Below are 23,903 nucleotides of genomic sequence, written 5' to 3'. Positions count from 1 at the left end.
GTAGGCGAGGTACCGGTTTTTTTCCGGGACCCACTACTGTTCTCCTCTTTGAATTTTAAATCTGCCCCGGCTACCGAAAGCAATTAAGCCGCATTCACCCGGGCGACAGCAAAAAAATCTGCGCGCGACAAGATTAAATTGCATCGAGCCCCGGCGAACTTGTGGGTGCCTTCAACACTTAGCCATATAATTATCCGTCGATCGCCGCTCTCGCGCCGAATTCTCATCTGCTTTCGAATCACCCGGTACAAGCGCCACGATCCAGAAGAACGTCGTGCAAAAATCCTGCGGAGATCGCCGCAGAACTTTTCAGAATGCTCGGAGCCCTTGATCCATTTCGTCGCGGAAAGGAAAACACGTTTATCTCCGCACATGTTTGCGCTTTGCAAATTCAGCCGTGCTCATGTGCTGCAACGACGAATATGTGATACAGCGCACCTCGAGCACTGGAAAGCCCTTTGTTTCCCTCTGTGTCTTTGGCCTTTTGTCCTCCTCCAAACTGCTTCTTCTTCTTCGTCGTCGTCGTCGTCGTCGTTCAGCCAGCGACAAGCGCGATCGCTTTGAAGTAGCCGCCGTGGAAAGGTGCGCGGGGCGACAGAACCACGAGGTACTTCGCTGCGGCAAACGCGACAAGGCCCCGGCAATTATAACGGGTGGCAGAAAAAAACGGCGCCCGTGTAACTCCTTTCTTCGACGACGCGCGCCGAACGCGGACGACGTGCGTTGCCAATTGAATTCAAACTAATTCGAATGCAATCTCATTGTTGCTACCGTTTGAAAGTGGAGGCCCTTGAAGCTGGTCAGTGGGGACCCAATTTTTGTTTCCAATATGGAAGAATGTACATTGTCAGAAACTTCAGTTCATAAGGCGATATTTTGTTCGTTTACTGTCCTCTTCTGCTAGACACCGATAGACTCTTGAGACCGTGAATAGTGTGTAGACTGCAGATTTGCTTTATGCAGATTTAATTTTTCATAGCCCATTTCGTATACATTGAAAGCAAAAAGAGACTGATCCGGTCAACTAGACAGATTAAAAGATCTAGTCTGAAGTGAATAACTTCGATGACCATCAATCACCTTTGCACTCCTTTTTCAAAAATTAGGCCATAATTATTCAGCCATTTTTGCTTCCAGCACCATCAGGTCATTCTTCTTTTTTATTTACATAACTAAGTCACTTAAATTAGTTTTCTATATATCTAATTATTTTTTAAAAGCGAAATTGAATCAAGTTCATCAACTCCAAAAAAAATTTTTTTGAAACCGATTTCCATTAATCATTTTCTCACACTCTTTTAAAACATAAATTCGTCTTTAACAAATCGAAAATTTGACTAGCTCAAAAGATAGATAAGTTCGAGAAAGTAAAATGCGAATATACGAAGAAGCTGATGTCGTAGGGTGGAAAGCTTAAAGCGAGAAGAATTCGTAATATGTATATCATCGAATCAGTAAGATACGTTAAAAAATAATCCAAGTTTCTAACCAAAATAATATTTCAATAATCAACCCTTCCGAAGTGTAATAAAACCGCAAAAAAATGGTTTAGAACTTTTTATTCTTTCTCACTATCCCATGTCTGTATCTTTATCTCTACAAAAAGTAATATAATACCTTCAGTAAAATGCATGAGATGATACCATAGACGAAATAAACAATGAAGAGTCGAAATAAACAAAGTCGGCTTAACGCTTGGCTCGTGTTCGTTGGTCGTACGGACTATAAACTATAAAAGGGTTCTAAAGATATTTGGTACTCAAACTATAAGGGTTGGAAAATTTGAATTTTTACTGGCGTGATGAGCACCATCTTCGATTATCCTGATGGAGCATAATCCAAGGCGATTCCGGCAATTGAATATACTCATCCTGGATTAAATTCCATTGAGAATCATTGTTTATTGGTATGCCCAGTCGCGAATGGGTCTCATGTGCACGGCTAATGAAATGTATTTCGAATAGCCCGCTGCGTGCTCGACTGGCGAACGCATATCAGTTGCACGTGGTAAAAATAGAGGATACCCGAGCCTGCAATTTATCCTTAATGCACGCCTGTGCGACCTGTAATTTCAATTACAGTACGTCCGATGAGACTGATACGAATTTTTACCGCTCGCGGAAATTCGAATTTGTTTCGTGCGAATTACATATTTATAGGGTTGTTGATAGTGCGTTTAATTATGAAAGGTCCAGGAACGAGGCTGATTTTTATTTTTATTTTAGGATCCATATGTGTACTTCAGAAATATATGAGGTCAGGACAAATTAATTTAAAGGTAATTATAAAAGTATATATTAAGTATTTAACAGTGCCGTTAATTATTCAAAATGTGTGATCTATAAAATGATTTATAAACAAGCGATGGTATTGATCTGTGTTAATCGTACAGGTTGCGACATCTAGCGATTATATAAGAAATTATAGTGTTCAGGTCACTCATCATCAGATGGCAGTGAAACTGTGTCATTTGCTAGCGGACATTGTTCGGTCGTCGGTAAACTTTTTGCGCGACGAAACTGCTACGAAGATTTGTTTTCTTGGAAGCGATTAAAAAAATGTAAACCAAGAAGAAACCGTTGAATATTAAACTTCGAGAGATGTTTCTTACCATGACCTTTGAAGTTCAAAGTAGCAAATCAGTTGTCTTCTGCGTACGACTTCAACAGCAGAGGAATAGGTAAGTTTCTTATTCCTTGTAAAGTATTCTTTGATATGTTATTTCAATGCTTAAAACTGCACCGGTCTGTGGTTGTTTTCGATTAAATTTAAAATATATTATTGGTACGCAAGGGCTGCTAATTTAAAGCTACAATTCCTAAATTGATTTTCTTGGTGCGTCATTCTCTTTTCGAATTGTGAATCGCTTGTTAGTTCTCGCGCCACATGGCGCTGCATCCGAGTATTTAACATTAAACAACCTGTTTAAATGGATATTTACGTTCCTTGAATATTATTTAATTTATTATTTTCGACAAGAGATGGATCATAGTATTAAGGAGAAACTGCGAAAACGTTTCAAAACTACGAAAGAATCGCCTATAGAAGATATTGCAGCTACTATTAGTAAGCAATTATTGTTTATGACAGAATTCAAGCTGTATGCAGATATATATTTAAGTATTATATTTTAATTTGTAATATGTGATAAGAAGTACTAATTTAATTGACTCAGTTTTTACTAATTTACGTTCAAAAATTAGATTAAGGTTATATGCTGAACTTTTCTAAGTTAGTAATAAGCTAGTGCTAATTACCATTTTTATAATAGAAATATTTTTAGGTGATATAGCAGATACGGTAGATTCCATAAACAACACTTACAGGGATCTGTTGAGAGTTAACAGAACCATAGTTTTATATTGTTTGAATGTTGAAAGACGTGCGAAGGAATTGAATATGGGAGACGTAGCGACTAATTTGACAAGCAGAAGTGATTCAAGTGCGCAGTCTACTTTGGAATCAGAGTGATTTATATTATAATAAGCTATAAATAATACTATTTAGAACTTATCTAAAAAGGAGAGTTCGGTAGAAATATATTCATTTAGACGATTACCGTCTCAATAATTAACTTGGGTATCGATCTTACAATAAGTGATGGAAACAATGTATTTTAAATAATTGTATTTTTTTATATCATAGAAAAAGTCTTTTGATATGTAAAAATATAATGACTCATATCCTGCAATATCGAATTAATACTATCTCACGAATACTATAATTAAATATTTAATGTGTTGTAATAAAATGGCACGGTCGTGGAAGGTTGAGCTGTAAGCGTGTCTTGTGATGTAGTGTACAACTTCTGAATCCTTTTAATATTCTGGATCATCTTTGGGTTTTCTTCTAGGATCCGCAGCATCTAATGGCACTATAACTGGCGGTACTGTGTCTGGTTTCTGTGTCCTACTGAATCTGTAATCTGTACCCTTTGTCGGTTGAAACCATGTTCTGGATAATGGCAGTGGCTTACACCTGAAATTTATTTTTTAGTCTCAAAAATGCACATCAATTCATGCCTTAAATATTAAGTAAAAAAATATGGAATGCACAACATGCTTCTCAATGCATTAGGCACTTATAGTAAAAATATGCATGCTTCAATTGTCCTCAGTTCAACATAGTAATACAACAAAAAATTGTAGCAGTAGTGCATTCTTGCTGGTAGAACGGTTATTACAAATTGAGTCTTTAGAGTTATTAACACACTGAGTGCTGTTTAATACAGTATTCGATAGAAGTATTATTCTATCAAAATTTGTGATCATATATTTAACAACTTGGTATTAGTGCTTTATCCACAATATACCTAGTATCTTATCTTTTCTATTATAATTAGTTTTGTACAATACATATTAGATATAAGCGTTAGTGTGATCATTGTAACATGAATGGAATGTTACATGACTTTATGCAACATTCAGCGTGTTAATGATAATAAATAGTTAGTTTCGCAAACGAAACGAATAAGGTAATAGACGTTCAGAGTGAAGAATCAAAGAAATGATCTGATGCAATGCGTGCAGCTTACAAGATATGCGAGAGAGTGCAGTACAAGACAGTTGCCCAATTCCCTTAGTTGCGCTCCTATGTTTTCAGCTCACACCTGCACGAGTTCTGATCAAAGTAGAGCCCTGTAGAACATTCTTCCTCGTCCCTGCAGAGACAGATACAGCGATCTGGATCCCAAACTTTGATATCTTTGTTTCGCAGACACTTATACTCCTCGTCGACGTTATTGCACTTGCATCCGCATTCTGACTTCACATACGATTGGTTTTCCTTGCAATGCTAAGAAGATGGAAATATAAATCATAATTACTGATTCGTCTTATTATACATATATCATTACCTATGCTAAATACAGGTTGAATAGTATTCATGCAACATCGAAATTTCTTGACGCAATTTAATCAGTTAGAAATTTATTCTTCTTCTGATATACGTATACATATACTATATGTAGTGTTCTTCTTATAGTGTTCTTTCTTGATTTAATTCATCGTACTTTCTTACGTTTGCAATTTATTATTATATATTATTTACCGTTCTAGTGGATAATATTCTGCAGCATTCACTGACAAGAAATATTGTTGTGTACATTATCGAGGCCTGATCATAAACGTGCGAGAAATCTCGTTTATAGTCTAATTTACCATTTCAGACCGGAAATACCGTCGCACAAATTTGTCAGATCTGATCGTGTAAAGAAATTTCGCATACGGCCAGTATTAAAACAGTATTAACTGTGCAACAATGGAAACAGAACATCTACAAGAGAGCACAGAATTTTGAAACGTCGTCAGAACGCGACGACCGCGTATCAAGCGCGAAAGTACTCGCGAGCCGACTTGCACCGGTTTAAGAAGGAAGATGCCAATTATCGGCTGTCCTCAAATTACCTCCGCCTTGATTCTACAGTCGCACTTGCATTTCGTGTGCTCTTCCAACGGCACGATGCGATTCTCCTTGTATGTCATCTGATTGCTGTTACCAATGGTAACGACCGTCACCTTAAAACAGTCATACCATCAGTTCACGACACTCAATGTCGTACCATCAATTTGCTGTACTAAATATCAACAATTATTTTCTATGTACTCACCTCGTAGTTTCGAAGTTCCGTTGCAACCGGTTGACACGAAAGCAACGCATGACTGCAGCACCCCCCGCACCTCTTGACCCTCGTGCAAGAGGGAAAGTAAAGGATGGACCTCTCTTTGTTTTCTGTCAGGGAAACAGGTTGCAACTCGGGTATACACTTGGCCGGCGTCGCTGGTATTGCGTTCGAACGTTCTTGACCCTGGAAGTCGCCTATTCTACCTGAAAGCGAATCGTTTTGAACCGACAGAATGTAATTAGACGACTTCTCCTCGGCCCAGATCCCTCTCGCATTCCTTTTACGTCTGTAAAGTAGTTTCTGTAGTTTCGTGGTCGGATGTGGTCTTATTGGTTCCCGTCGCAAATGCTGCGTTGCTCTTTTAGGCAAATCGAAGATGGACGAGCGCATACAAGCGATCTCTTTCGCGAATTGCTACTTTTCGATGGTCGATGGCCTCGTTTCCGGTTTAGAGGATCATCTATCGGAGAACGTGGTTCTGGATTGGTTCGGCAGGACGGTAAGTGGCAAGAAGAACGTCGCCGCATTCATGAACTCGCGCAACCAGGTGAACAGTAGACACGTGTTTAAGAATATAGTGCCTAGATCTGACATTGGGTACAAAGGAAAATCGTCGAAACGGTGAGGGAATTTTAGTACAGGATTGGGTGACCAGATCGGAGCACCTGGAAATCAGTATGTGGCAATTTTTAAAAAGACGAAGTCAGCAATTACGTCTTTCTTGCTGCACGAAGTTTCGTATTATTTGCGATGTGCGCACATGAACTTTTTGTGCAACGTTGCAAGCACTGTACGTTGCTGAAGAGATGATTAGCGGAGACCCTACTTGTTCATAGTCGACAACTAATCGGATACAGATCGCGAAAATAAAAGCATAGGAACAAATTACAGGACGTCTGGTCACCCTTATTTAGAAATCCCAGGAGAATCCTAATGCTGATTTTAAATACAGGAGAAAGAATTTAGAAGGCGATACCATGAGAACTGAAACATCCTCGGAAACCGACACCGTCATAGATTACAATCAGAACGAGATTGATCGAGCGAAGGAAATCGCCGTGATAGCGAATGAGGACTGTGACATGTCTTACAATTTCGACGAGGGCGATCTCGTCAATCTTTTCAAGCTGGAGATATCGTCGACCAACACTGAGGAGATCGAGCAGAGCATTAATAGGATAAAATTGGAAGAGGAAATGCCACCAGCCGTCAAACCTATCAAGAGACAGCATAGTGACGGAGATGAGCCTGTTATCGTCAAGAATGACTTGAAGTACGTCGAAGCTGATGGTTACGTCGACTTCTCGAGGAAATTTTGGAAACGAGGCAAAGGTTGAACGAATTTGTTGAGATATGCTCTCCCTTTAGGTTGATGAGAAAGTAGCAACATTGTTGGGGTGTTACTAGACTGCGGATATTTGTGTGCAAAATTGAAAAAAATCGAGTATGTTAATAGAGATTTGTTAACTGGAACAGCGTTTGGCTGATAAAAAAAAATATTTCTTTGCGAAACTCGTTCTTGATTGCACGATGATCAGCAGTCTAATAACTACCTAAGAGAAAACGCTTCTTGATTTCGCAAATCAATTGAATCGATAAGGTAAAGATCGCTAATTAATATGTTTGAAAAAGATTCAATCGGGTGAGCTTATGATACACCGTGTACGCATATTTCTCAATTTGTATTCATTGAACCCAAGAACTGTGTTTTGAAAGAAGGAGTTGACTGGAGTACACTTATGATCATAGCAACTGTTCATCCCACTCCAATTACTTCCGATTCGTAACACATTGATTATAAAAGTGGAGTGTACATCTATTATGGTTACAATGCCTTGCTCACATCTTCGACTTTTTGAATTGGAATTGATTGAATGATTCATTTAGAATTCTAGAGTTGATTTTCTCTGGTCGATTAACCCAAGAAAGACAAATGGGAGTTCTCATTTCCCATCGAATATTTCTCTATGGCGAAGAGCCATTTTTATTTTATAATTAGTAGACTCTCTTCTTCAAAAATGCTGTTCCATATTAACTAGATCTTAGATCAATTGCTTAGACCCAAAAATCCTTGGCTTTTTAGACAGAAAAGTTAGACAATTTACAGTTGATTCTTAACAACGACATTTTCTTCAAGATTGGGACCCTCATTTCTGGGGCATGTCAAGTATACAGAAATGGAGACGATCATGCAAACTGCAGATTGCATACTTCACGTTGACAGAGCACTCGCAATCGGTCGAAGAGCAACCGCGCAAACATCATGCGATGTGTTTCAGTCAACCGAAAGTGAAATTGCCCAGTCTAGAAGAGATCAATGAAATCAGTGACAGATTGGTGCCGAACAAAAACGATTTTAATGGTTTCTTGAAGGAATTCGACTTCTTCAAGGACCGTGTGGATTTTCTGGCGCGCCTGGACACGGAGTTGCTGACTAAAGATCCTTTATCCATCGTTCCTCAGTATGTGGAGAACAAGCTCGTGTTCAACAAGCGTGACAACAAGAACGACAAGAATGATCGGAACGAGACGAAGTTCGTTTCCAATTATCAGATTTATCTGATTATATACGAGAGCACTAATCGAATTAGATCGAACCTTCTTCAGAAGTTGGAAGATAACAAAGTAACGCAAATGGAAACACCGGAAACGGAGGATCAACCTAATCAGAAAACAGATTAACGTTCGCCTTTCGTTTACTCGCGCAGGAAATACGCTTCCTGAAGTATTCTCGCGCAATGTCAAGGCCATATTATTTTTGAAAATCGTTTCACTGCAGAACGATCAGTTTTTTGATCGCGCGTTTTGTTACAGATTTTGCAGGCCTACTTCTACGATTGCATTTTTTTTACGTTTTAGTTTCACGGTCATGTGTGTCGTATGATCTCATGTTCTGATAGCCGAGCGGTGTTTGAACAATGTAATCGCTAGACGTTGTTCCGATTAATATTTACCGCGGCTGTTCATTTATTTTCCGCTGTTTGTTCGTTAAACAGCAAGGAGCTGTTGCGGGCTGGCTCAGCATCGGCTAAAGAAAATCAAATTACGCGAGCGATATTATTCATAATTGAATTGAATAAAGGTATTTTTCTTAGACCATGATGCGTGTCTTACTTTACGAGTCAACTGGTCTTCCTCGGAGAATATTGATACGAATAAAATCGATGTATGTAATTAGACTGTGGGTCTCTATGCAAAACAAGAACTGCAAGAAACAGGAACCTAATAGAAAAAAGTATTTTACGAAGTCGAAAAAGAAACACGAGAATATCTTTACATATTTTTAACGTTTAAACAGATATGTATTTTTGTCCTATTCATTTCTGTACGATTATTCTTCCTTCACTGTATTTGTCAACGAAGACGCGCAGTATCAGCAAAATTTTACCTGAGAAAAGAATTGAACCCGCCGCAACGTTCTTTTTGGGCGCACCTTCGACGTGTTTCATGAATTCGTCCATCGACTCCATTTCGTTGATCTGTTGTGCCAGTTCCAGATATTTCTGAAAAAAAAAACACCAACAATGAATCGCCTGGGAGAAACAATCGCTGGTAGGTTTGATAACGCGGTACCTCGATCGCTCGGCAATCTAATCGGAGAGGATACGCCGATAACGAACCGACTCGAATCGTCGATAAAATCGATGACAGAGACCGTAAGAAAAATTCGCGGTCGATTGTCTGATAAGAAACAAAGAATGTAGCCGTCGGGACCGAGTGACATCAGTGTTGCGACATCTAATATGCGCTCCTTGAACGCAGAAACATTTTTTCCTGAGAAGAACGTGCTAATCAGCCGATTTGAAGCCTGTTTTGCTTAAGAATTCCGCAAATTTTGCATGCAGATCACTAATTGTTCGAATACAGAATACGTTAGCCATTCTTACCGAATCTAAAACTAGAAAAGGTTCGGCATCGTCTACCAGATAACAAACCGCGACACGTACACTGCGAAAGCAGTGAGGAAAACAGGATCGACCGGTGATAATGCGACATTTTCGAGCGTTGAGCAATTCCCAGGGTATTCCCGGTATCATCGGGTTCGTGATTCATCGGCTGCGATCGCCGATACTCGACCGATCTATGGATTACCTGACGATCGGCAGGTCAATCATCCGGGAAACCATAAAAAACCGTTCGCTTTCGTTTCGGCTATATTTGGACCGCCATTAAACGCATCCTCATGCAGCAATCGCGTCGTTATCTTCTCGGCAGCGTGCATAGTCTACCTACAGCTTGCTCCGGACCTGGCACCCTTCGCCTGGAACAGGTTTCGAGCTGGTGGACGTGTCCAAGAGCGATCGAACGCCGCACCGAGTTTCTAAGAACCAGCTCTCCGGCGATAATGTTCCTTATGAATCATTCGATCGAATTTTTTCTTCTTGGAACGCCGAGGGATCGGATTCTCGACGCTTTGTAGTTTGCCCCGTTCGCGAGAATTGTTTTGTTAGCGAAAAGATGCTTCTTAGGTGTTTTCTCGGGAGCGTATTGCAGGATTACGTGTACAGATGCTTGCCGCATACGTAAATATCGCAATCGTCGCGAATGTGCTGTGCGAGAGACATTGCACTTTCGAAGAACCGTAGCCTGTCGGCCTCCCCACGTCGTTGGGCTAGGACGTCACGAAGTGTTCGCAACGATTGGTTGTAATGGCAGGCGCCAATAGTTGTTGGAATAACGTCATGGCATTGGAGCACACGCTGCCGATCGACACGCGGTAATTGCATTACGATCGAACGAACGGAAACTCTGCGAAACGACGCCGGCCTTGCCGGAAGAACGGACTTCACCTTGCAACACCTGTGTCGCGTGTTTTCTTAATCGCAACCTCAATTTTTCGCTTTCGGATTAGTCAGCGGCACGCAATCCTAATTTGTCCACGCACTGACCTTTCCAGCGAGCTGCCGCGCGGGGCGCTTATTAATAATTAAATTCATTCAATTCTGTCGGCAGATTTCTGTTTCGAGAACGGAAGTCTGCAACAATTGAAAAATAAAAATTTCTTCCTTCGCTGAGATTCTATTTCTAATTCTTCGAATACAGAGAAATATCTAATTTTGTCTGATTCTGTTGCATTTTGTGGCAAAATGTAGTTTCGAACAAAACAGAATTGATTAGGGTGAAATGGAGAGTAAAATTAATCGAAATATCATTAGATGTGTTCTAACGATATATTGTTATGTAGTACAACGTTCTCCACTTCGAGCCAAGGATTAACAATTATTAATTTATCTCTGATCTGCCTAGAATTTTGTATAAAGTCAAATTTGGCTAATTCGAAGGTTTAGTTTGTTTGAAAATGATAGCCATTTGTAACAGAGTAAATTCATATCTCTCGTTAATACTCCTACCTATACAGTATTTTTTGAACTGTTTACATTTGCATAAACATCTGCGTTCTACAGCATTTACCAATGTGTTCTAGATAACTGTGAGCCGAGTCATCTGAATTACGATGCTTTCTGCGGTCGTTGTTTGTTAATCGTTGAACTAACCCGCACATTTTGCTCGATAATTTACACAACTGCAATTACGACACAAAAAGTGACGCAAACAGAAGGTATGTAGACTACGAGAGAACACACGAACCAGCGTTGTTCAGTGATTTGTGAGCGGAAGAGGAGAGTCCTCTAAAAATCTCTGTTAGGCTGATCAGGGATTTTAGGGCTCGATCGACGACTTCCGTGATCTGTGATTCACTCGATAAAATGGTCAGGTGTAAATTTACGCGATCGCGATCGCGATCGTAATTGACAAGGTATTCGTCAAGCGGCGTGTAATCAATCACCAATACATCGTGACGGATACATCGCGGACACCGTGACGAGCATTCGAAGCATGCCGTGTACCAGCGAGGTTTCTGCTTCGATCTCTCGCATCCTTGACATTAGTGTTGTCCGGCCTTCGACGTCATCCAAGTCTTTGCGGGAAAAAGAGCATGCTCCCGTTGACAAGGATGTCGTAATATCAATGTCTACCGTCGTGAACAGGAACTAGCTCCTCCCATGCTATCGCAACTTTATTACTCTATTCGATGACGGCAGTCAGTATTACCGGTTTATAGAACTTTATTTTTTTATACCTACGTTTCGAGACTTTTCTCGGTACAAGACGCTTCCAACAATACCAACGAACATCTATCTAATTTTCTCTAACCTTCGTTGAAATCATTTCATTGTTCAAGAATCTTTTTGGGACAAAACGGCTGGAACAAACAGCAATTTTAATGTTCATTCATTTCGAGCGTATAATTTTATCGAGTTGCTTTATCTATCCCCGTCTTTTTCTAAGCAAGAAACAATGTTTTTTTTCGCTTTCAATGTAGCAATTATACAGTAAAGAAACCTCTTTACACGGAAATGTGAAGAAAGAAACGACACCTTACTTTTGGGACCAAGGTGTTGAGTCTCTGCTGGTTGTACAAATAGGAAACTACGACTCTGTTTTATCTCTTTCCAATTGTAGCAAACGTAGAATTGTTCCCCATGTAAGACGCTCGAAGAAACGATTTTATCCTGCACAGAGCTGCGAATCACTATGAAAACATCCTACCGTCGGGAACAACAACGGACTTCCGATGCGAAATAATTCACGACCGGAAACACTGTCTCTGTCACATCAACAAACCGATTTTCCGGGACAAATAACCCAAGATAAGGCACCCGTGAATTTTCTATCGTTGCTGGTGGCCATTTCAATTACTCACACGTTGTTTATGCTGATCGCCACGCGAGACGAACAACAAAAAACCGGTGACGAATTCAAAAGGTCAATATCTGTCGTGCGGACCGTTATCGCAGAAAATTTCATGATCAGCTTCTGATTCGCGACAGAACCGCAGCCGGTGTATCGGTTCTCGACACAGTATTTTTCACGTCAGAGGAGATTGGTTTACGAGTTGGCGCGCTCATTGTGTGCACGCTCTTTACAATCGCCTCATGCCGGACAACACATAATTGCGCTATTTACCGTACAGAAAACGTGGGAGTGTTGCGTGAGACTTTGGCCTGAGAACGGTTTATCGAGCCGTACGCGACTCAGAATCGGTGGGGTATCTTTACCGATAGATCCGTGCTGGAATCGTCGATGGACCGGCGATTATAAGCGATCGTGGTTCCTGTCAACACCCCTACTACCAGACATATCACCAGTAGGAGCAACCCCAAGGGCCATCTTTTGGACATTTTCGGGCAGCGTTTCTGTCGGCGTTGTCGTTGTTGTTGCCTTTGTTGTAGCTCCCGTTCCTCTTGATCTTGACAAGGCACTAGAATATATTACTCGGGTTAAATGAAAACGGTCCACCCGATCGAGGGGTAGACGATCGACGAAAAAGCGACGAGCACACAGGGGGACACCACGGCGCGTGTTTCGGTACTTGTTTGATATCTGGTTGCGTGCGCGATCGACGTCGTTCGCACGTGTCGTCTACGAGACACTGCGGGGGCCACGGTTTGCGATGCACCGTGCAACTTCCACGCGCTCTGCTGCACGCTGGGAACACGGGGACGCACACCTGAGCAAGTTCCGCTGCTCGCGCCGCGATCGACTGCCGAAGCGAATACGTCTCGCCGCGTATTTCTGGCCACACACACGTGCCACTCTCTCGCGTACTGCTCACATACAAATCGCAATAGGTAGACGGCCAGCGCTAATCGCCTGTCGCCTGAAGACTGGCGACTATCTCCTGTCGTGTGCCGGCTACGGCCAATCTGTACTTTGTCGTAATTTTTCTTGCCGTCGATTTCCTTTCGATGACGAGCTCGTGCTATCAGACCGTAAGCTGCAAGCGTTGCCCCGTTATCTATCTTGTATATGATTTTTTGAAACGTTCGCGGGAACTATGCGTCGTGCGATTTATTTGCGACTTTTTGAAATTGAGATCACGTTGAAATTCAGTTTTATTGGGAAACTTCGTGAATGAAAATTTGTGAAAATGTTGTAAATCCGCGGTCAGGACTTTGCAGAGACGTTTTTGAAATGTTAAACTGCAAGATTCTCCAAGGAGGCTGGTCGATTGCTTTCATCGCAGAGAAAGTCTCGTTTAAGATTCCTCGGGTTGTTCGTGGGAAGTCACTGCGTGCTGAGTAGATCGTCTTCGATCTTCGAACTTTCCAGTTCCTTCATATTTTATTTCATTGTAACTTATTCGAGCGAACGTGCATTTTATTCTAGCGAAGTCAGGTTTCAGCATATTAGCCAATATTATTGTAAATTACGTGAATTCTCAGTTAACATTCTACACAGATGTTTCTAAAAAGTCAAACTGCAAGATTCTGCAATAAAGAAAATGAATTTTTCTCGCCAAACCCGGAGAAATTAGCTCCTGAAGATTTTTCATATTATTCGCAAGAAACAATTCGTTCATTCTAATTTTCTAATATTATTCGAACATTGTTGCCTTAAATTATAAAGAACTGCAACTTTTTATTCTTAGTTCTGGAACTTTTTCATAAGCTACATTGGAATTTGTTGCATCTGGCACTTTTTGAAAAAGATCTTGTATTGTAAGCTCCAATGAGAACAGATATAAACGAATTATTGAGTTTCAAAGTTTTGATTTTGAATTAATAGAATTTAAGAATAAAAGTGTTCCTACAACAAGTTTTTCCCAAACATTGTGACAGATGTTAAATATTATTTAACGATTAATATTATAATAACACCAAATGATTATTCTGATTATCAACCAAAACTAATAATAATAATCTAGCATATAATAATACGGTATTTTATTTATTTTATAGGATCTTTTTAAATAAACGTCGTGAAAGAATTTGTTTCCATAGAGCATTTAATGTGCAGATTTTTAAATCTTTGTTCCACGAGAACATTTGAGCCGTTTATTTTGAAAGTGGCATAAGTCACTTTGTTTTTAAGTCGATATATTTAAGGGTTTGCGTTTTAACACGTTTAAAAATATGGATGCTAACTTTCGAGAAGATTTACTTGTATTTGTTATCTCAGGATACTGATATTTTTCTCAGTATAAATAATTTCGTATAAACATTAAAAAATCACCACTTTTCATTACGGTAAAGTGACTTATGCCACTTTCAAAATAAACGGCTCATTTATCGAAAAAATTTCGAAGAGTAAGAATTCTCCTCGTAAAAGTTTCACAATGATTTTGTCGAACGAAACGTGAAAGTTTGAACAAAATGTTTTCCGAACGTAAGGTACCCATTTATTTCGAAATACATAGTCCTAGTAATCCAATATGTTGCAGTATGATGCACTATTGTTGCATTAAATTGATTGGAATTTCGAGAACAACGCTTCAAGGTAATTTAACGAAGCTATCAAATTAGTAAAGTATCGAAACATTGAGCGAACTGTATTTTGATGAGGTAATGCAATTTTATTGGTGCCTATTGCAATTCGTCTTGAGAGTTAGGATATATTTTCGGAAAATTGAATGAGTTTATTACAAAAGTGGCAAAATAATTCGATTTTTCGTTCTTCTTCCGGATGATTGTTTCATCGTTATCAAAGCTGAAATTGACGCATCCAATGGTATTTACACGGATTACGATTTTCCCTCTTATTCACCGGAAATGTTGCTCTGGATACTATGTTAGATAATATCGCGTACATGAATGTGGTTTATTGACATTATTTGCTTTAGCTGGTAGTGAAGCCTACAATAATTATCAGATCCAAGATGCATTGATAATGGAAGAAATCGTGATGAGAAAAAAAGTGGTGAGAAATCATTTCTATAAACTATATTTTATCGATAATACTTGTAAGTGGTATTAATACATTTTATCTTTGGGATGAGTAATACATTTCGATTTATTGTGTCTGTATCTGCTGAGACATGACGCTATTATCAGATTAGGCTTTCGCTGTATTAAAAAAGTCTTTTAAAGAAAGGATGAAAAAAAGGAAGATTTCTACAATCTGTTCTCAGTACCATAATTAATGACTAGCTCGAACAAAACATTCAATTTTTTGATTAGAACATTTCACCACGATTTTGTATAATTTTCTGAAATATTGCATAGCTATAGATTTTTTTTTGGATGATTTTACTGTTACTTTCCGAAATTTACTAATCGGGGACACCTCGAAATTTACTATTCGAGGAAACCATTTACATTCCCGGGTAATCATATGATATGGAGATTTTATTTGGATCCACAGAACATGGAAATGATACGCCACGAATTTAGGAGACGACACGGTGAATTTTGTTACGCAATTTGATAAAAAATATAAGCGAAATTTGTGCGCCTGGAATGTTGATAGACGAGTTGGTCGCTCGACGAGAGGATTTTAATGATTACGGGGTCGAGCGAGGGCGTGGGCGTTTTAATTTACATGCGAGATTAAACTATTCTAGAATTGCTCTGTATAATGCAACGCCTCAAGGTAGCGGATTATTAAAAAATTCGGTGCAATGTAGCAGTTGGTACGCAGTACTGGTGTATTAAGGATGTAAAATATAAGCGATAAGTAATTTTGTAACATACGGTTTATTATAAATCGTGATATAACCATGTCAGAATTATTGAACACCAGAGACATTATTGAGATCTCTGCAATGTATAATCGTCATATCTTGCTGCGACTGCAATTTTTACAGTGATAACAGTTCAATCCTTAGCAGTTATATTATCGGTAATATAATCGATTTAAGAAATGTAAAATGGAAATCGGAGATCGAAGTATTAATATTGTTCTAATTGACTTGATCGTTAAGTAGATTGCCGACTATATAGTCATCCTAATTTCTACTAAATTGCTTGACTCTTATTGCTCTTATTTTACTCTTAAGCTCATGAAGTGTTTTATGAATCATGGTTACACGAATGCTAGGCATTCCAAACATTATGGCGAACTTCTGTTGTATTGCAAACCGTGCCACTGAATCAACATTATATATAAATGTTGCAAATATTCTAGTAATAATGGTCCGCTACATCATTATTAAAATGCTGTTTAATAATTTTCTAGTGATGGAATACATCTTTAAGTAAACGAAAGCAAATCCTGGCAGCAGCCATTTTGTTTGCGTCGCAACAATGACTGATTAATTGGGGATTTATTGGAATCTAGGAATCTATTATTCATACGTCATACCATAATAATTGCAATTAACTGTATAATTCTTTATTAATTCTTACTCAGAGGTTACATAAGGGACAGGAGACAAGATTTAACTCAATAAGCTGTGATTTATCTTACACGTATGTATCTGATTACAGAGATGTTTACGATAGTAAAAAAGATGAATCCGCAACATAATTGACCATCAGAAAGTCAGGTATCCATTGCATATATCGATGTTGGATCCATTATAGTTTGAGGTAACACGGATGCTTTTGCGTGTATATGTGTGGACTTCGTGCTCGAAGTTCACTGTAACAAAACGCAAAAAATGAGCATTATAAAATTAAAAAGAGAATGATAATAAATGAAAAAATGAGTATCATAAATGAGAATCAAAATTTAATGCTAAACATGTCTCAGTCAATTAATACTTCTGATCTACAAAAGAGGAATTGTCTCAATTTTGTCACATAATAATAAAATAAGCTAAAAACAACTCACTAAAAAAATCCGTAAAATCAAAAAATGATGAAACTCTGCACATAATTAAATTATGCTTGAAACAACTGAATTTATTAAACCTGATACATTGTTTAAAGGGGTGACATCCCTTGAATTGTTATTGACGTTTCGTTTGAATAGTGTGCAAATTTTTTTTTTTTAATTTAATTTAATTTTGAATTTAGTTTTGAATTCAATTCTAAATTTAATTCGAAAACAATTTTTTTACGCAGTTGAGAAGACACAATAAAACGATGCAAAAGAGACAATATTGAAATTTTGTCAGAGCCTGTTTTCATGCCTATAAAGAACGTATGGACATAAAAAAATACTATTATATTAGGTATAACTTAATCCACTTGTAAGCAAAGGTTTACAATTTTTGGATTTTACGGGTTCAGAAATATCGCTCGCGTTTTCGCGATCTTTACTGGTTTCTAATTCATAACAACGTTAACCGATTTTGATGACATTTTCAGTATGCTTATAATTTAACTGAGATCTACAAACACATATTTTCAATATTCGTTATTGGCTCAGATAAAAGATCTAAAAATTAGAATCTTTTATCTTTCTTTATTGTTCTAAATAATCGTAAAGTTAAAAAAGGTATTTTAGTAATCGTCTAGTAAATTAATCCTTCTACCACCTAAAAATAATTCAGGTAGTTTAGCATAGCTTTAGAAAAGTTCTACCATTTTAAAAGGTGTTGACTTATATTTAACCCCTATTGTACATTCATAATTCCAATAATTGTAGAATAAAAATAATCAAACTGGTCATTTGACCGACTATGGTTAGTGATAATAAAAATTAATGAACTTTTAATTGAATAATTTACCGCATTGGTCACAATTTCCCTGCACCCCATGTTGCGAACCAGTCTGTATCCCACTGGACACCGTCTACTCAATCTTCTTTCCGGAAATGTTAAGGGTTTGGATTGTCCGACAGCGATCAGAGCGATCACGAAAATCGCGAGTAGTATGAAACGCACTGGCGACATTCTATTTTCTGGTCCTTGACTGCTCGTTAAGATTTTTTCGTCTGTCCACGGGGGGCTGGTCTACGACGTTTAGATACAAATTGGCGACTGACACGGAGGCCAATGAAAACACCATGGATATACCCTCGTTTACGTGCGATATCCCTCCCCTCTTTTCGTTTATTCGCACTAATTTGTGGTTACTGATCATATCCTGGCCACGTACACATTGCGGTTTCTATTCGGTAATTGCGTCAAATACATTCTGAGATACGATAAAGTCCGGAAACTTCAATCTCGGTAGAAGTTTTACGATGCAGTCATGGGAGATTACGTTTACATCAGGCTGTGAGATTTTAGTTTTGTCTATCTGACTCTTCGTTGCGGTTTAATTCCACGTGTTTTTAATTATTCATACCATGACATAATTTGCGCAACAGATAACTGATTCTTGTCGTTTTTACAATAACATACCGTGCGAATTGCGGAAAGAATTAATTAATTCATGCGATCGAAATTTAGCCCTCATACAGCCCTATCATAAAGTGCGATTTTCCAGCTTTAATTTAAGCTCTCAAAAATTTGAAAATTCCTACGACTACATTTTAAAATTGATTCGCAGTAATCCTTGAAAATTCAATGATTTTTTTCCGAGCTATTGGTCGAGGTTTCTTGGTTTTTTTACGCGAATTCGAATTCTTTTTTAAGGTCGAAGTATTTTTCGATTGAGTACAATCTTCCAGCTTAACCTTAAGTTTCCGCAAGTTATTGAATTGTCACGGCAAACTACTCTTATAACACTGTTAATTCGTTCTGTGCTGCATCGAAATCGTGTTAGAAAAAACCTAGAATTAATACAATTCGGAGAAATCCGTCCGTGTTGTGTTGAAGCCGTGTTCTCGGAGTACATACATCGTGTGTTATAAGAAATCTAGGAACAATATAAATCAAGGGCATGCGTTCCGTGTTAAAAAATTCATGTAAAGTATTTTTAATGTTTCATACGACAAAAACTAAGGAATACAAATTTCAGAAATGCTGAGGACTTGTTGTTGGACACCAGCCATAAAACGAAAATGAAACAAATCAAAAGTTCTCTCTCTCTCTCTCTCTCTCTCTCTCTCTCTTTTATTTAATAATTATATTAATACACACATCTGAAGTACGTTTAAATTCGTGAACAAGCAACCGACTGCAGAATTAGGTTTCAATAAGGACAAGCTACGCATTACTACGTACAAGGCAAACGCCTTGTTTATGGCAACAAAACCGTGACGCGATGGAAACATTTCTGCTACCAATATGAGTTGAGCTAGACAAAAATCGTGTTATAAGAATACGTGTTGTAGAAGGACTGTCGCAATTTTTTACATCGTTTCACATCAAATCCGTGTTCCTAAAGCATCGTGTTATAGGAGGATTGACTGTATTTAAAAATTGATTTGTAGTTTAAATTAATAAATATTTGGAAGAACGATTGTGACGTCACATGTGGCAAAAATAAGAAGCATTTCATTGCCTCGATGTAACCCGACATTGGTGCTGCCACCTATAGAATTTGTACCAAGTGATGCTAGATAGCGCTGTCATCTTAATCTTCGGTGAAATTTCTCTGTCGGTAATTTTGCCTAATAGTTTGAGAGTTTTGCCATTCTCTCGAATGGCACATGTAGGTAATTAAATAGTTTATTCATCAGTAAAAATAATTAAGAATAAATAGCTTCAAAGGAAACCGGCTCATCACATGATCTTAAAATAGTAGTAGATTTTATGAATTTCACAAAAATACATTAAAATAGTCAGTCTGTGAAAATACATTCAATTCTTTTTATTGGTCTATCTATCATTGTTTTTTATTGTTGTTTTATATTTATAATACAGTGGACTATAATAAAGAGGAAATTCTGCGTTTTTGTATATTTCTTACAAACAATTCGATTGTTTTATAGTGTAGATAACTTACGGACAGGTAATAAAGAAGTTTTCCTGTGTCGACGATTTCATGCGATTAATCATTATGTGGAAAATATATTTCCTATAAATATTTACACATTTTACTGTTCGCATTAACGATTTCCGATTAATATGCTGGAATAATTTGTATTGTTATTGATTGATATCTTCATTACCAACAGTGGCTTCATGGACGCAGACGAATCCGTTGTTTCTGCAAGTATCTGCTGCAGATATTTTTGTTACAGACGATACGTTAGGAATACTTGATTGAGAGGTAGATACCTGGTACAGAAAAATAGTAAACGTAATTATAAAATATCGTTACAGTAAAAAATTCTCTGCAATCTTTCTTTTACGTTATTCCACAAAAAGCATATAGAACTGAAAAATAAATCAAATAGATCCACTTGTTATCTCAAATTTCTCTCCTTTTTCTGCACCGGAATACTAATCAATAGATAAATTAAAATTTGTGCAAAATAAAATTTGTCTGCCTCGACTGAAGTAAACTACAGTCGAACAAGAAAGAATGTGCTCGCTCTGTTAATAAATCTAATAAGTTGGAAATAATAGAACAATTTTCCTAAATTTTTCAACCGTTTTCATTATCCCGTATTTCATCTGCTTATTTGACGCATAAATGCATGAAAAACAAACTAAAATTTTCCCGCATATATCGCAAGCAACTGGAGCCAAATAAAACTCTTTCACTAACAATTGTAACAAGCTGGCAGCATTATATCGATTTCTTCAAATTTCTTTAATCTCCCTACTATCTTGAACTTCACCAATTCGTGTCTACCATGAACGTATAAAATTGGCGATCTGTTAACTACTTACTCAGAAAATCGCTCTGCACCGGTTCCCGATCCGCACCCTATCCGGCGGACAATTAATAGGAACGTTAATAAACGATCCCGTCTTAATCGTTGACGTCTCAAATTTCACGAATGTCTTGTTCTGTCTCGTCGTCGGATTGTTAACGGCCTCCGTCGATGATAGAAACAATAAGATCGCCACTGTTAACGCAACGGTACACCGAAGTCCCATGTTGCAGCGAGATGATCGGTCTTTAGAGGATGATCAACACCTTTGTTCGAGACGAGCGTGTCGAACCGATTCCGTCGTCGACAACGGTTTCCTGAGGTGACGTTATGATGATTTCTGGTGACGTTATCGATCGGCGAATTTCTCGATAGCTTCGATGAAACGTGCTTTATCACCTTGGAGTTTTCACGGAACCCGTCGCATTTCGATTTTCACTAGCGATGTGATCGGCACGTTGCATAGTTCGTCGGGAGCAGCGTGCTCAGAAACGAGAGCCACGATCACGGACGGCCTTGTCTCGCGGAAAGATTGTCTTATCACTCGCACGGGTATCGATGCCAGTAAAAACTGTTATCAGACGATACGATGTCTTTTATCGGCTCGAAAGATTGGTATCGCGTCGAATCCTCGTTCGGGAACGGACTCCCTCCGTTTCCAGTGAACGATAACGAACCTTCGCGTGCACGTTCATCGTCCTCACGAATTTCGACACGATCTCTTTTTGTAAGATGTCTTTACGATCGAAACAGAAGCAACATGTTCACCAGACTTTCCTGCATACTCCAAGTCGGTCGGGCCGATAGCCAGGCCTGCAGACCGACAGCCTTCTTTGCGAAGGAGTCCCTATTATCGAATTCTCCGACACTGGAAATTCGTTTTCTCTATTAAACGGAATTGTTAATCCGACGTTAGATTCCTTCAACTCCGTCACGTTCACGAAAGACCAACTCGCGACCACTGTCACCCAAATTGCTATCAGCGCGATTACTCTGCAACAGAGTCTCATGGTACCGATCTTCTAGATCCGATTTACACCGGATTTGCACGGTCCATACGGGATTTCCGCTGCGCCGCAGCCGTCATGCGTCGCCGACGGATTTCTGTCGGATACTAAAAGGTCAAACCAGAGATTCACGGTTTGTCGGACTCATCAGTTCGCGATAACCTTCGGCGACGCTCGCCAGCTTATAGTGGCAGCTGTTTTTATCGAGAGCTATAATACGTTTGCTGTTCTCTTTTGGTTTGTAGAAAACTTTGAGAACTGTTTAACACGGGAAATGCCGCCTCAGTCACGTATGAGTGACTCTAATGTTTGACTAGTTTTCAAACATCTCTGTTCTAATACATTCGAACGGACTGAATTTAACTGGGACGTTTGGAATGCAAAAAATTGAAATATCATCTGCAATGGTAAAATGTAACTTTCTAGTTTTACTTTCACTAATTTTATTTTGACTTTGCGAGAATTTTCGGGATTGATTTTCGGCAATTAACGTGTTAAGTCAGGAAGCCGAGACGGGATTGCTGCAGCGTCTAGTTTGAAGCTGTTTTACAATAGACAGTTGGTCCCCGGTCTGTGGTTACCGGGTCATTTTGACCCAGCGTATTTCAATCGTCACCTAATTTGTCAATTCTCGGCAATTCGATTAAATAAATGGCTGTTATATTATCATCGACAGAAAGGTTAATACGTCTACATGAAGTATAGTCAATTCTCCTTAATTGACGCTCAGCTTGGAAACAAAAATGGACACTTCGGGAAGAGAAGGTACGATTATTCGGGCCTTGCGGCTCGTTTTTATAGTTGCTGACAATCGGTGACTATAAAAACGAGCCGCAAAGCTCGAATAATCATATCTCGTCTTTCCAAATTGTCTATTTTAGAAAAAGTTTATTTAAGCGTCGATTAGGGAGAATTTACTGTATCTTCAAAAGTATGTTTGGGAAAATTGATGGTTCAAACTAGCTGCTATTGCCTTACTACACAAAAAAAACACAGCTGTTTTATATGAGTTTATAAAAGTAACAATAGGACATTTATTCTGAATTTTAACAAGTGTTACTGTTAACATTTGCCGTAAGTAACATATAAATTTCATAAATAACTCATAAATGTATCTTTACGATACGAATAATCGTAAATTATTAACAAGTGTTACTTACTGTTAACATTTGCCGTAAGTAACACATAAATTGCATAAATAACTCATAAATGTATCTTTACGATACGAATGATCGTAAATTAAAAAATTAGTGACCCGTCATTTTGACGGGCTCCCTAAATTTAGTGTTAAATTAGCTTAAAAGTTCTTCTCTGTTACAGGACAGTTAAACCAGATTGGAGAAATAAGCCGTAATCAATGTTTCGTAATCAGTGCGAATTAGACTATTATCTCTCAGTAGATTGTAATGTTTGCTACTGATATTGTCAAATAACATGAGTTCTACCGTTCTCTAAGTATTCGCTTATTTAACCGCATCGTTTGTTGCTCATATAAGTGTTCATAAAACCTACTGCGTGCATTAGTCAAGTACGAAACGATTCGTCAACATTGTGGTTGCATCCAGGTTTCCTTGAACTGCATCGATGATTCTACGATCAAGAAAGAAATCGGTTAAACTCTGTTATGTAATGTTCGTATCTCAGACAAAAACGTTTGAGAAAAACTGCGCATGTTCTTTGAACCAGAAGAAATTCTGCGTTTGTTCGTCGCGATAACCTCCGGTGACGAGTATAGCAAATGTTGATATTCTGAACGACGCGTTCGCCCTCGTACTGCTTTGTTCATGTGATGTTGTAGTAAGCTATACATAGTTAAAATGTCTTTGGCAAGACTCTAGATAAAAGTAGATCTTCAGACAGATTCCAACTTATTTCAAACATTTTACATTATAGGTATACTGCTTTACTAGAACATCAGTTTCTTAATACATGTGCAGACAATTCTCCCTAAT

General features: G+C 38.5%; 2 protein-coding genes and 3 long non-coding RNA genes across 7 annotated transcripts; 3 read left to right on the top strand and 2 right to left on the bottom strand.

Annotated features, from left to right (window-relative positions):
- The first annotated feature begins 2,479 nt into the window (after positions 1–2,479).
- LOC143258943 (uncharacterized) lies at positions 2,480–3,691 on the top strand. The gene is made up of 3 exons (XR_013032877.1): positions 2,480–2,680; positions 2,980–3,066; positions 3,284–3,691. It is a non-coding gene; the product is annotated as an uncharacterized LOC143258943 (long non-coding RNA).
- Pvf1 (PDGF- and VEGF-related factor 1) lies at positions 3,613–13,295 on the bottom strand. Of its 3 annotated transcripts, none has more exons than XM_076519564.1 (7): positions 12,999–13,293; positions 12,685–12,887; positions 9,012–9,126; positions 5,609–5,826; positions 5,406–5,516; positions 4,610–4,794; positions 3,613–3,978 (listed from the first exon to the last, which is right to left on the bottom strand). In XM_076519564.1, coding segments are annotated over exons 1-7 (993 nt in total). In that variant the 5' UTR covers positions 13,000–13,293; the 3' UTR covers positions 3,613–3,818. The 3 variants fall into 3 exon arrangements, 2 of the variants coding, with proteins under 2 accessions (XP_076375679.1, XP_076375680.1); XR_013032876.1 differs by having other exon boundaries at positions 3,837–3,978; positions 4,535–4,794; positions 12,999–13,295; XM_076519565.1 differs by lacking the exons at positions 12,685–12,887; positions 12,999–13,293 and adding an exon at positions 9,716–10,426.
- LOC117226736 (uncharacterized) lies at positions 5,891–8,722 on the top strand. Its single transcript, XM_033481382.2, has 3 exons — positions 5,891–6,244; positions 6,576–6,955; positions 7,761–8,722. The coding sequence occupies exons 1-3, from the start codon at positions 6,000–6,002 to the stop codon at positions 8,303–8,305; spliced, it is 1,170 nt and encodes a 389-aa protein (XP_033337273.2). The 5' UTR covers positions 5,891–5,999; the 3' UTR covers positions 8,306–8,722.
- Positions 13,296–16,716: 3,421 nt separating the features above from the next.
- Positions 16,717–20,402, bottom strand: LOC117226868 (uncharacterized). The gene is made up of 2 exons (XR_004491927.2): positions 18,021–20,402; positions 16,717–16,987 (listed from the first exon to the last, which is right to left on the bottom strand). It is a non-coding gene; the product is annotated as an uncharacterized LOC117226868 (long non-coding RNA).
- Positions 20,403–22,059: 1,657 nt separating this feature from the next.
- LOC117226990 (uncharacterized) lies at positions 22,060–23,400 on the top strand. The gene is made up of 2 exons (XR_004491961.2): positions 22,060–22,365; positions 23,272–23,400. It is a non-coding gene; the product is annotated as an uncharacterized LOC117226990 (long non-coding RNA).
- Positions 23,401–23,903: the final 503 nt, after the last annotated feature.

Source organism: Megalopta genalis, chromosome 3 (genome assembly GCF_051020955.1).
Source record: "Megalopta genalis isolate 19385.01 chromosome 3, iyMegGena1_principal, whole genome shotgun sequence".
In the NCBI taxonomy this organism is placed as follows: Eukaryota; Metazoa; Arthropoda; class Insecta; order Hymenoptera; family Halictidae; genus Megalopta; species Megalopta genalis.
Note: the sequence above shows the minus strand (reverse complement) of the source record. Positions and strands in the feature narration are given on the sequence as shown.